Here is a 14,048-nt window from a genome sequence, read left to right on the forward strand (position 1 = left end):
CTAATGTAAACATCCCACCATACTGTGGGACATTCGCCAATACTAAGAAATGGTTGTTATTTTTACCTGAACTCCAGTCTTTGTTGGGATTTCACTAGTTTTTTCCATTCATGTCCTTTTCTGTCCCAGGATCCAATCCAGGGCACCACATTGCATTTCGGTTATTTGTTTGTTGCTTAACAGGAAGTCCTCTGGACATGGGTGACCTCAGTGTTGTTCCACCTGCTTTCAAAGATGTGGCAGCCACACCTTCCCCTTCGCTTGACCTCGCATCCCTCCCTCCTCTGCTTCTCTCCCTCTGCCTCAGGGGGAGAGCTGCCTGCTGCCCTTCTGCAAGGCCAGGCCCCTCCTGTGCGAAGCCTCCCTCATCCCCGTCCCATCATTAGATGGAGCCCTCGCTCCATCGGTGACACCCTTGTCACTCCCGTCTGCCACCCTCTTCCCAAGGCGTCCTTTCCTTGCCTCCTTTATCTTAACCTAAAAACCAAGCGCAAACAAAACCCAAAACAACATTCCTGCAATTCCAAGTTACTTTTCCCCTTTCTAGAAGTTTCTAGAAGTCCTCGTCTGCTTTCCCTGCTTCCCTTTCTAGGGAAGGCACTGTTTCCACTTCCACCCCGAGTGATGGAAGCAATGGCGCTTTCCCCGAAACTGCTTTCTTTGGGGTCAACAAGGACCCTGACCTCTCTCAACCCAGTAGCCTTCCCTCAGCTTCCAGCCAGAGACTTTGAACTCCCAAACACAGAGCCCAGGCGTGGATCTCTTTAGGACAGTGGGTCTTACACCTATCCCTCCATTCTTGTCCTTTCTTTCTTCCTCCCGTCTTCCTCCCACTGAGATGTTACTCAGTCAAGAGCACACATCTTCAGGGTGCAGCTCAAATGAATCCTCACTTGGGGGTACACCCACGCAACCGTCACCACGATCACCACATAGAGTCCTGCAGCACTGAGACGGCTCCCTCAGTCCCCTTCCATTAACTATCCCTCAAGGAACTCCTCTCCTGACTTGAGCATCGTGGATTTGTTTGGCCTGCATGTAGCCCTGTGTTTAATCGCCTCTTCTAGAATGAGCTCTTCATGCCTGGCCTCTCTCAGTAACACTGTATCTGTCAACACCCTTTTTCAACAGCAAATAAATACCCCTTTACAATGCTGCCATGAAATTCACAGAAGGTAGAATCCTTTAGCCTTACTTATTCTTTTAAATCAATATGATGCCCTCATTATAACATAAAGGAGAAATAAAAGTTATTTGCACTAAAAGTTTTATTTTGATATGTGAACATTCTGGTCTGACTCACCTACAGCAGGGCCAGCAAACTGTCTCTGCAGAGGACCAGATAGTAAATATGTTGGCTTTGCGGCCGCATGGCCTTTGTCACTATTAATACTTAACTCTGCCTTTGCAGCAGGAAGGCAGCCATAGACAATATATCCACAAATGGGTGTGGCCATGTTCCAATAAAACTTTATTTATAAAAGCAGGCAGTGGGCCAGATTTGGCCATGGGCTGTGGTTCGCAAACCCCTGGCCTAAAAGGTGTTATCAGAGACCTGGAATAATACATAAAATCGCCAAGGATCCCACAGCCGCACTGCAGGCTGATTCAGGCTTGTTGTATCCACGACCCAAAGAACGTGGTCTGGGTTGTGTTAGTGACATGATTTCTGGAATGGTGACCAACTTTTGGTAAAGTTCCAAACAAATCAAAGAATAATCTTCTCTTGATTTATGCAGTGACTACAGTCATGGATAATTCAGTGTCCATTAGAAATGAATGAAAAATATGGGTGTATACATATAAAAGATAGTTTTATTCTAGGTACAGGAAATTATAAAGAGGGTTTTCACCTACATAATGCCCAGAGGGACATTGGGAGGTCACAAGGGATGGGGGTGAGTCTTAGATGTCTGGTGCTGTTCTACATGTCACAGGGTGTGTGGCATCTCATGACCCACATATTAAGTGGCACTAGTGCCCTCATCATTGCAACAGCCAAACACACACACACACACACACACACACAAACTCCAAACACCATAAGGTTATAGATGATCCCTTGGGGACAATGTCATTTATGCTGGAAACCAGAGGTGTAGGGAGACAAAATTTATATCCACATGTGAGCAAAATTTACCTGCACAGGTGAGAGCAAAAACTCTAACTTGCCTCATTTTACCCCAAACTGGCTAAGATTAAGTTGACTTGAGCAGGCCTCCCAGAGATAAGCGAAGATTCTATTTATAGGAAAAGAAAGAACACTGCAGGTTTTGTTTTTGCACACTTGAGTGAGCGCGCTGTATGTAGCGTGAGTACTGTGCAGATGTTAACACAGCTGGGCTTTCTCCCTTTCTCTTTTTCAGATCGTTCAGATGGAAAAAAAAATCGCAAACCAAAAACAGATCTTCTTAAAAATGCAGGAGGCCAACAACCCCCAGAAACTTCAGAAGCAGATCCATGTTTTGGAAACCCGTTTGAATCTCGTACGTAAGGTGTTCTCGGCAGCTTTTGCCAGCAGCTCTGCGGCCTGAGCTGAGACTAAGAACAGTGTCTGCTGAGCTGTTTAGCAGAATGTGCCCATTTCCCTGGTCGGCTCAGGAGAAAGTTAACGCATGGTGGACATGTAGACCAGGAAGCCTTTAGAATTTACCGTCCACCCTGCTCCACCCACGCTGTCCCATCCACCTTAGCAAATGCTGTTGTCCCCTGAGCCCTCTCCCCAAGCCCCCACGTCACCTGGGATGCCTACTCCCAGTTCCCTGTCTCAAAAATTCTTGTTTGTTTCCAAGAAACAGGTCACCAGGCAGAATTAGTTAGACCTTCTTCCTCCGTGGCAGTCTTCTCATGTCTCTATTATGGCTACTGTCTTTCTGTTGTCGATGTCGTCTCTAAGATCTCTAAGGCACAGATGTGTATGACTTGAGGACGGGAAAAGTGACAGCTCCTGATTGCCCTCAATTTACAGTGACTTTTGCATTAACCAAGATTGTCTAAATTGCAAAGTGGCCTAAGCAAAAAACAAAAAGAGAAAAAAACAAAGGGACTATATTGGTCATAGAACTGAAAATACAGAGGAGGAAGTGGGGCCTTCAGGCATAGCTGGATCCAGGTGCTTCGGACATGTCTTTAGGACATAATCTCTGTCCATCTCTCCTCTGGGTGGACTTCATTCTTGAGTAGCTCGCAATGTGAGCAATTGCCAGCAAAAAGGAAACATCTCTTTCTTGACACAGTATAATTTTATTACTCATTGTCCTCATGTTGTACATTAGCTCTCTAGACTTGTTCATCCTACCTGTCTGCTACTTTGTATTCTCGGACCTACATCTTCCGATTTCTTCCTCCCACCCCGACCCCCGTTCCTGGTAACCTCTGTCTTATTCTCTATCTCTGTATATTTTACTTGTTTTTTTTAGATTCCACATATAAGTGAGAGCATGTAATATTTTTCTGTCTTTGTTTAGCTTATTTCACTTAGCATAATGTCCTCCATGTTCATCCACCTTGTGACAAATGGCAGGACTTCCTTTATTAAAGGCTGAATAACATTCCATTGTGTATACAGACAATGTCTTTATCTATTCCTATGTCGGCGGACACTTAGGTTGTTTCCAAATCTTGGCTGTGGTGGATAATACAGCAGTGAACATGGGAATGCAGATATCTGTATGAGGTGGTGATTTCATTTATTGTGGGTGTATGCCCAGAAGAAAGATTGCAGGGTTGTATGGTAGTTCTATTTTTAATTTCTTTAGAAACCTCCATATTGTTTTCTATTATAGCTGTGACAATCTACATTCCCACTAATAATGTAACCAACAACATCATCTTTTGGTCATTTATTTTTTTGGGGACAGAATCTCACTCTGTTGCCCAGGCTAGAGTGCAGTGGAGTCATTGTAGCTCACAGCAACCTCAAACTCCTGGGCTAAAGTGATCCTCCTGCCTCAGCCTCCCGAGTAGCTGGGACTACAGACATGCATCACCATGCCCGGCTAATTTTTCTATTTTTAGTAGAGACGGGGTCTCGCTCTTGCTCAGGCTAGTCTCAAACTCCTGAGCTCAAGCAATCCTCCTCCCTCCGCTTCGCAGAGTGCTAGGATTGCAGGTGTGAGCCGCCACACCTGGCCCTCAAAAGGTAGAACTTTCTACAGGACAACTGACTTGGACTCTTCAACAAATTGATGGCATAAGAAAAATTGGGGTGGGACTATTTTTGTGAAGTTTCTCAAATTTAGCACTATTGGTATATGGGCTGGATAATTCCTTGTGGTGAGGGGCTTTGCTTTGTGTTGTAGATTGTTAAATACCTACTACTACCCACTAGACGCAAGTAGCACCCTCACCTCCAGCCCAGTTGTGACAACCTAAAATATTTCCTTTTGCAAACAATGTCGCTTTGGAGGCAAAATCAACCCCCAACTGACAGTCACTATTCTGGTTTGTTTGTTTTTTTAAATTTTTTTCTAAATTCTTCTGCTTTTTTCCCCCCCAGTGTAACACAGTCAATAGGTTTGAAGACAGCCACTATTCTGGATTAAAGACATTTAAGATACATAAAAATTATGTAAGCTTTGATTGGATTCACCTTTAAAAGATATTTCTGGGCCAGCCAGAGAAATTTTAATATGGACTTGGTATTGGGTAACATTATGAAAATATTATTAATTTTGTGAGGTGTGATACCAATCTTGTGATTATGAAAGAAAAGGTTTAATTTTAAGAGATGCAAACTAAAGTATTTCAGGGTGAAATGTCATGACACTATGGCACTCTAGCCTAGGCAACAGAGTGAGGCTCTGTCTCAAAAAGAATAAAAAAAAAAAGGAAGTTCTCCAATTGGATTTTGTTATTTCCTATGGTGTCATTTAGCTTGTTCCTCTCTCCCCTGGACATTAGATCTAAAAGTAGCTGAGAAATTGGTTGGTGGCCAACTCCAGCCTCTCACCCAGTGCTCTGACCACTGTCTTGTGGCCCTGGGGTGGGAGGTGGGGTGAAGGCCTTCCAGCCCTCCAGCTGCCTCCTGGAAGCTCGTCTCATGCCCTACGAATAAGCCTTGTTTTGAAGCACAGCCTTTCCAACAGGTCACTGTCCAATTTGACAAGATGCTGACCACCAACGCCAAGCTCCGGAAGGAGATTGAGGACCTACGCTTTGAGAAGGCTGCTTACGACAACGTCTACCAGCAGCTGCACCGGCGCATGTCCATGCAGAAGAAAACGATGCAAGCGGCTATCGAGCAATCTACCCAGGCCTACGAGCAGAGGTGCGCTGGGGACAGGCCCGGGAAGTGATGTCTCTTGGCCCCTTGCTAAGCATCTAGCTTCCTGCTCTGGGCCACCTCTGCCCCCAGTGCTTCTATGTTGGGGAACCTTAAATTGTAATAATCGTAATAGTAATAATTCTGAGCACTGTGTGCCAGGTATGATGCTAGAGGCTCAGGGCATTATTTTAACCTTCACAACTTGCCCTAGGGGTTATGATACCCATTTTACAGGTCAGGACAGGGAGGCTTAGAGATGCTAAAGTACTTACCTGAGATCCAGCTAAGTGGTGGATGTCGTGGAGCTGAGATTCAAACCTCTATACAATACCATCTCTTCCAGGGGTCCTCAGGGACCCCTCCTCCAAGGGGTCTTTCTCAGTCTGGTTCTCTCCTGGCTTCACACTCATGGGGACAAAAGGCATATAGTTTGGCTGCGAAGAGCCTGGGTTTTAGGGTCAGACAGATCTGGGTTTCAATCCTGCCTCCATCACTACTATGTTGTTGTAGGGTCTCTTTAGATGGCAGAGAGGATTAAATAATATATGTATGTAAGGGAGTGCTGGGACATAGCAACTAATAAGTGGTGATGGTGATGGTGATGATGGTGATGGTAGTGGTGAAGATGATGGTGGTGGTAAGGATGATGATGGTAGTGATGATGGTGTTGGTGGTGGTGAAGATGATGGTGATGGTGGTGATGATGACGGTGGTGGTAAGGATGATGGGGGTGGTGATGATGGTGTTGGTGGTGGTGATGATGGTAATGATGATAGTGGTGATGATGATGATGGTGGTGGTGATGATGATGATGGTGGTGGTGATGATGATGATGGTGGTGGTAATGATGATAGAGTGGTGGTGATGATGACAATGGTGATAGTGATGATCATAATGGTGGTGATGGTGGTGGTAATGATGATAGTGGTGGTGATGATGATGGTGGTTGTGGTGATGATGATGATGATGGTGGTGGTGATGATGATGATAGTGGTGGTGAGGATGGTGATGGTGATGATGATAATGGTGGTGATGGTGGTGGTGAAGATGATGGTGATGGTGGTGATGGTGATGGTGGTGATGGTGATGGTGGTGAGGATGTGATAAAGATGATAATGAAAATAATGATAGAAAAATTTCCCGGGGGTGGTCTAGAGCTTATGTTGTTCAGGTAGCTCCTGTTGTTCAGGTAAGGAGGATTGTTTTTCTGCCCCCAGAAATCTTCATGATTAAAAAAGTGATGGTCAGGTGGGCTGGGTGGCTCACACCTGTAATCCCAGCACTTGGGGAAGCTGAGGTGGGAGGATCACTCTAGGCCAGGAGTTTGAGACCAGCCTGGGCAATATAATGAGACCCTATCTCTACAAAATATTAAAAAATTAGCTGTAGTCCCAGCTACTTGGGACGCTGATGTGGGAGGAGTAAGCCAAGGCATTTGAGGCTACAGTAAGCTATGATCATGCCACTGCCCTCCAGCCTGGGTGATAGAGTGAGACCCTGTCTCTCAAAAAAAAGAAAGACAGGCATTGGCCAATAGGAAGTCTCTCTCTCTCTCTTTTTTTTTTTTTTTTTTTGTGACAGAGTCTCACTTTGTTGCCCAGGCTAGAGTGAGTGCCATGGCATCAGCCTAGCTCACAGCAACCTCAAACTCCTGGGCTCAAGCAATCCTCCTGCCTCAGCCTCCCGAGTAGCTGGGACTACAGGCATGCGCCACCATGCCCAGCTAATTATATATATATATATATATATATATATATATATATATATATATATATATATATATATATTTAGTTGGTCAATTAGTTTCTTTCTATTTTTAGTAGAGACAGGGTCTCGCTCAGGCTGGTTTCAAACTTCTGACCTTGAGCGATCCACCCGCCTCGGCCTCCCAGAGTGCTAGGATTACAGGCGCGAGCCACCGCGCCTGGCCAGGAAGTCTCTATTGATTGGCAGGGAGAAGGAAGGAGAAGGAGGAAGCTCTGAATACTCAGGTTCTGCATCCCCTCCTCCAGACTGGAGGCCATGGCTCGAATGGCTGCCATGAAGGACCGCCAGCAGAAGGACATCTCACAGTACAACCTGGAGATCCGAGAGCTGGAACGTCTCTACGCCCATGAGACCAAGCTCAAATCCTTCCTGCTCTGCAAGCTGAATGACCGCACCGAATTCGAGGAGCAGTCCAAAAAGGAAGAAGGTACACGGTCTAGGTGCACGAGCAGGTGTTCCTGCACTCTCTCACTCTCTCCCCCTCTCTAAGGTGCCGAAGTCTCCTTGTAGTAGGGTTGCTAAATTTAACAAATAAAAACACAAGATGCCTAGTTAAATTTAAATTATAGATAAACAATCAATTTTTAGGGTATGTCCTATATAATATTTGGGACTTATAATAAAAATTTATTCATATTTTATCTATAATTGGGACATGTTGATACTTTAAAAATTGTATTCCTTGTCCAAAATTCAAATTTAACTGGGCCAACCCTCACCTGTAGGATGTGTCCTCAGTCTGGGCTCTCCTATGGTTTGGGGGGGGGACTTGTGTGTCAGGGGTTCCTGAGATCGTCCCTAGGTTTGATGATTTGCTAGGAGGACCCACAGGATTCAGCATATAGACACACTCATGGCTACGATGTATCACAGTGAGAGGACACAAAGACAAAACAGCACAGGGAAAAGGGGCATGGGGCGAAGTCCAGAGGGAACTAGGCACAAGCTTCCAAGAGGAGTCACACAGAACACTCTTAATTCCTCCAGCATCTAATTGTGACAATGTGCATGAAGAGTTGTCCACTAGGAGAGTACAGTAGGGACTCAGTGCCCTAAATTCTTACTGGGGGCTGGTCACTTAGGCATCCTCTGTCCAGCCCACACCAAAATTCCAGACTCCCAGAGGGAAAGCAGGTGTCCAGCCTAAAGCACACTGTCTGTACAGCCCAGACACAGAGAACCACTCTTATCACTCAGGGAAAGTTCTATATCAGTGTAGGGAGCTGTTTACCAGTCAAGTTCCCGGATGCCTGACAAGAGTCAACCTCACAACTAGGCCTTTCTAAAGACAGCAACCTCAGACCTGCTATGTTAACTCTCTTCTGAACAGACTGAAAAACCTGAGCTCTTCTGTGAGCCCCTCTGTGCGGCTACATTTGTACTTTCTGTCTCTGCTGCCTTTTCCTGCTTTATCATTTGGGCCAGCATTGCTAGAAGTGTGTTGCTGTGGAACTCCCATCTCTTACTCTCTAAAATAACAAAAACCATCCAAGCTTTTTATCCTTTTGGACCTTTCATCCCTCCATCATTCCATTAACTCAATCATTTATCAATCCATTCATTAGTCCATCAGTCTAGTCATGTAGTCACCTATTCTTCCATCCATCAGCCATCCTTCCATCCTTCAATCATCCATCTCTCCATCCATTTACTGAGCCACTAGCTCATGCAAGCTTCTATTCTAAGTGCTTTGTATGCACGGTTTCCATTTGGTCCTCACAACTCTAAGAGGCAGACATTATCATTAATATGCCCCATTTACAGATGAGACACTGCAGCTCAGAGTGGATATATGACCAAGCCAAGGGGCAGGGCAACTTAAGCAACAGGCCCAGGCCCCATCCCAGATGTGTCTGCCTTCCAAAGCCAGAGGTCCTGTCTTCTCTCTCTATCCAGTGAGCAGCTTCACAACTCCACCAGTTTTGTTTTTTCTACATCTTTTTGATTCTTGAATCTCACATCCATTCTCCCTCTTCTCACACCTCAGTCTTGGCATTGTCCCCACTGCCTTCCTCCTGGCTGCTTCTGCTGGGTCTCCCTGTCTCCAGCCTCTTCCTGCTTCAAGCTTCCCTCAAAGTGATCCTTTGGGGCTACATTCTCTGCAACCTGTCGACCCCTTCATTCATCCATCCAGCGGATCCATTCCTAGTCATTCAGCAAATTTTAATGGTTCCTTACCCTGAAGCTGGCAGCACGCTGAGAGCTGGAGACAGCAGTGACCAAGATAATGCTAGCTCTGATGTCTTGGAGCTTCCATTCTAGATACAGAGACCTAGAAAAAAATAAACAAGCAAATAGACAAATGCAAAGACTTCAAGTTGTGATAGAACCTTCAGAGGGAGAAAACAAGGGACTGAGATGGAATGCTTTTAGACAGAGTAGATGAGGAAGGTCTCTGAAGAAGGGACATTCAGCCTGTGACCCAAAGGACTCTAGTTGTGTGGGAATGAGACATCCCAGCAGAGGGACTAGCAAAGACAAGGAGAAGAGGTGGGGATGGGCTAGAGCAGAGTGCAGAGGTGAAGCTACAGAGACAGCAGGGACCACTCCAGCAGGACCATTGCTTTATTCTGACTGTGGGCCAGGAACTGGGTGAGTTGTGAGGGATACAATGGGGAATAAGACAGAGTCCTGCCCTCCCAGTGTTGACTTACTGGGGACACAAGAAATAAGCAAATGCAGACATGAATCTGACATCTCGGGAACCATTGAGCATGATGAAGAAAATAACCGATGGACAATGAAGGGGGCTGCTTCATCCAGGTGGTCGGGGTGGGCCTGCCACTCGGGCAGAGGCTTGAATGACACGAGGGACCAGACTGGGGAGAAGAGCAACCCAGGCTGAGGGTGCAGCAAGAGCAAAGGCCCTGAGGTGTGAATGGGGTGGTGTTCTGGAAAGAGAGAAGGCCAGTGTGGCTAGAATGCGTTGATGCTGGCAGGAGAGTGGCAGGAGATGAGACTGAGAAGGGGCCATGTCACATAGGACCTTGTAGATTGTGTTGCGGAGCACAACAGTTACCCTAGTGTGGCGGGAAATCATCACTGGATTTAGGCAAAGTAGTGACAGTCTGGCCGTAACAAGTTGCTAAGGGTCTCAAATGATGCTGAGAAGCTTTAACTTTATCCCAAGGACAGTGGGAAGCCACAACATGTAAGGTGGCAGGGGTCACGTGGCCAGATGTGCCTAGAAAGATCCTTCCAACTGCTGTATGGAGGCTGAATCAGAGAAACGAGAGTGGGTTCAGGGGAGTTGGGGCTGTTGCAGGCGTCCAGGCTGAAGAAAATGCAGCTCGGAGAACTTTCTTGGTTCTAATTGTTTGAATTTGCCAAGTTCTGAGCCTTCCAAAGGCCCTCTGCCCCCAGGTCTTCCTTGGCCACTTCTCTGACCTTCATCCCCCTCCATTGTCACCTCAAAGAGGTGATACCCATCTAAAACAGAAACCCCATTACAGCATGTAATGGTCCCCTTGCAGCCACAATGGTGATCACTGGATTTCTTTTTCTGTTTACTTGGATATCTTCCTCTCCTCCCCTCCCCTCCCCTCCCCTCCCCTCCTTTCTTCTTATCGGATTCCCCCACTAAAAGCTCCGTGGGGCAGAGATTTTTGTATCAGTGGCGCCTAGCACAGTGTCTGGCATGTAATGAATGCTTAATTCAATATCTGTGAATGAATGTAGCTTCTGCCCATCTCCTGGAAAAATCGAGCCTACTCCCCAAGGCATAATGTCATCATATCGATCACATCCTAGCTGCCTGGCAAGGGTCCGAGGGGCTGCCTTTTGAAACTCACTGTGGCTGGTGTTTCCTTCCCTAGCTCTCAAGGCAAAGAAGCGCGGCAAGAAGAGCAAGGGAGAGAGTTTTGAGAGCTACGAGGTGGCCCACCTCCGGCTGATGAAGCTGGTTGAGAGCGGGAACCTGAACCAGCTCATTGAGGAATTTCTGGCCAAGGAGGAGAAGAACTTTGCTCGGTTCACATACGTCACGGAGCTCAACAATGACATGGAGATGATGCATAAGAAGACCCAGAGTATCCAGGTGGGGGCAGCTCTTGTTTCCCTGGGACCCCCTGTGACGACAGCAGCCTTTCCCAGAACAGACTCCTTAGAAGCCTCCATGAGACACTCTGCAGAAAAAAAGGGCCTCAAGGTCAAATCCATTTGGCAAACACTGCTATATGCCCCCAGCCTTCCCCTACACATTACCTTTTCAATTTATATGTGCATTTAATCTGTTCATGTCTCCCCTACCCCCAACAGTGACATTTATAATCCATAGCATGTTTTATAATCCATGGTTCAGTAAACTACAGCCCCTAGCTGTTTTTGTACAGCCCATGAATTAAGAATGATTTTTACATTTTTAAAGTATTGTAAGAGAAAGAGAGAAAAAGAGAAATATGCAAGAGACCTGCAAAGCCAAAAATATTTCTAGCTGGCCCTTTGCCTTAAAAGTTTGGCCCCCTGGTAATCAATAGCTTCCTAGAATTAAAGGAGAGATGGTGAATTCTCATCTTGGAGAGAGACTTGATGTATATGAGCACAGTAAAGGCTCTGACAAGTCCTGCAGTAAAGAAACCTGTTTACCGTTGTTGAACCCATAATTTCCCAAACTTAATTGGCTCCCTGGGCTACATACTCCCCAGAACAGAAACAAACATCCTTTGGAACTGTCTGCCCAGAAAAGAGACTAAACTCCTAAGTGTGACACCCAAAACCCTTTCAAACTTTGGCTTAAAAACCTGCCTTTGAAGGCTTAAGTCACATTATAACCCCCTGGGCACCCTCTAGCCAAGGCACCAGCTGCCAGTCCCAGCTGTCCCAGGCATTTCCCTCCTCTGATGCTCTCCTGGTGTTGTTACCTCTCCGTCCCCAACCCTTCTCTACTGATGAAATCCTGCTCATTAGTCCTGACCCAGCACAAATGTCACCCCCTCTGGGGATTCATTACTCCTTCCTCTGAGGTCCCTGTCCTCTGTTTATATGACAAGGGGAGCTCTGCTTTGCAATATGTCACTGTTTCCAAATGGGGGGGGGGGAGTGTATGCTTGCCATATGCAAATCGATTGCAGCTAGAATATAGGCGAAAACATTTTCCTTTACTAGCGATCAACTAATCTTAATGAGTATCAGGAAAAATACAGGTTGCAGAGCAAACTTGTGATTTAATGGGTGCTACTTAGGGTAATAAGTAGTAACAGTAAACACAGAATAATAAACATAAAATAATAAAACTGGCTGATTTCAAGAGAACTCGTAATAAATAATCCTAGATATTTATAGATAATAATAGTCCAGGTGGGAGGAGACAATGGCAGCAATCAAGGTGGTTCTATCAGTTGGGGTTGTCACAGGAAACAGATGGGACAGTCGAAAGGAGGAAATGGAGGGCAGTTTTTTAAAAAAGGACTGTTTACTAAGGTCCAGGGAAATTGAGACGCAAGCAGGACCAGCAAAAGCGGGCCCCACAAAGGGTGAGGGGTGGGAGAAGGTTCTGGAACCGGGAGAGAGGTGTGTGGAGAAGGCTGCAGGCTCCTCGCTGCAGTGCCCTCCCTGGAGGGACGCGGCCAAACGAGGGAGCCGCCAGGGGGGAGGGCGAAGGCCCCCAGCCGCCACTCCTGCCACCCTTCAAGCTGGTGCCTCCCATTGGCTGTGCCCAGCCGGAACCGGAACCAGAGCTCGAGGGGCCCTGTAGGTCCCGGGGTGGTGAGGGGGGATCCGGAAGTAAGTGGGGGATCCCCGCTCAGCGTGGGGGGGTGGGGCAGAGAGCTGCGCTCTGTCCGCGTCCTGAAGGGGAGTGTTCCAGAGGACACGCGCAGCGGCGGCTCCCAGTGTCCCGGATGCCCCTGCGCCCTGCAGGAGGCCCCGGAAGTGCTTCCTCCGCGGGGCTGACCTTGACCTCCCCTTCGCCGCCGTGGGGTGCTCTCTCCTTTCCTCCCTCAGCCGGGCAGCTGCCCCCTGCGTTAGGACGCGTGTGTCGGCCCCGGCCTCAGTCTCCCCATCTGTGGAAAGACACGCGTGTGTGGACTGGAGGGGGAGCTTCCAGGCTTCTCTATAAATGCTGCGAAGCACTTTCGTTTGAACGGATGTTATCCGGAAACTCTAAAGTATAAAGCAGAGGACATGGGGCGGTCCTGACCCCGTCTCCCTGCCCTTGTGGAGCCTCTGCCTCACTGGGTCCAGGTTCTAAACAAGCTTTTTTTTTTTTTTTTTTTTTTTAATTAAAAACGATTAGGCTCTAACATCTGACTTCACCCCTGCCTAGATGGCTGGGGTCGGAGGTCACAGCTGAATCCAGCCTTCTTTCTCCTCCATCCTCGTCCCTTCCCCCCATTTATTTGTGTGTTGCCAACATGTAAATATCAGGATATTCTACATGAAAATCTGAATTTCTGGTTTCTCTTGGAAAATCAGATCTGCCAACTCCGGCCCACATTCCCGCGGGCATCTGAGCCCCTGTGGGCGGGTCAGGCCCGGGCTCCCCGTCCACCGCCACCCGCGGGCTGTGCCGTGCCCGAGGCCCGCGGAGCCCCGTGGGCCCGAGTTCGCGCGGCGGGTTCGCGCGGTCCACCGCTGCCCTCCGGTGGCCATCTGCGGTATTGCAGGGAAGGTCTTTGCGCCAAAGCGCTGGAGCTGAATTCTCATTTTCCAGGAGGTCACTGGTCCCAACGGGATGCCAAGGACAAGCCTTGGCACAGGGCTGTGAGGGCGCCAGCTGAATTCTCCGACCTAACCAGAAAATGTTCCTGAACCAGAATAGGTCTTGGTTTTTCCCATTCCCTGTAAGGGGACCTTCTCCCTTAGCTACATGACATGTCTTCCTCATTAGACAAATGTGTCTGATGAGGGAGGGGCAGGTCCGCGCCCTTTCTGGGCCTCAGTTTCCCAATCTGTGGGCTTATGTTTGAGCCAGAACAGCAGCTTCCAAGCTCTTTGTTCAAGTTACAGAACCGTACCTTTTTTGGGCTTTAGTAGAAACGCAAATGCCTATGGAATAAGTCTGGAAAGCCCTGATTTC

General features: G+C 47.4%; 1 protein-coding gene across 3 annotated transcripts in view; it reads left to right on the forward strand.

The window, feature by feature from the left end:
* CCDC63 (coiled-coil domain containing 63) overlaps window positions 1–14,048 on the forward strand; it is a 40,624-nt gene that overhangs the window by 14,653 nt on the left and 11,923 nt on the right. For all 3 annotated transcript variants that reach the window (XM_012782339.3, XM_075996556.1, XM_075996557.1), the window contains exons 5-8: window positions 2,367–2,486; window positions 5,088–5,269; window positions 7,279–7,460; window positions 10,849–11,069. In XM_012782339.3, coding sequence (XP_012637793.2) covers window positions 2,367–2,486; window positions 5,088–5,269; window positions 7,279–7,460; window positions 10,849–11,069 — 705 coding nt within the window. The remainder of the gene's footprint in view (window positions 1–2,366; window positions 2,487–5,087; window positions 5,270–7,278; window positions 7,461–10,848; window positions 11,070–14,048) is intronic.

This window comes from Microcebus murinus, chromosome 22, assembly GCF_040939455.1.
Source record: "Microcebus murinus isolate Inina chromosome 22, M.murinus_Inina_mat1.0, whole genome shotgun sequence".
NCBI lineage: Eukaryota > Metazoa > Chordata > Mammalia > Primates > Cheirogaleidae > Microcebus > Microcebus murinus.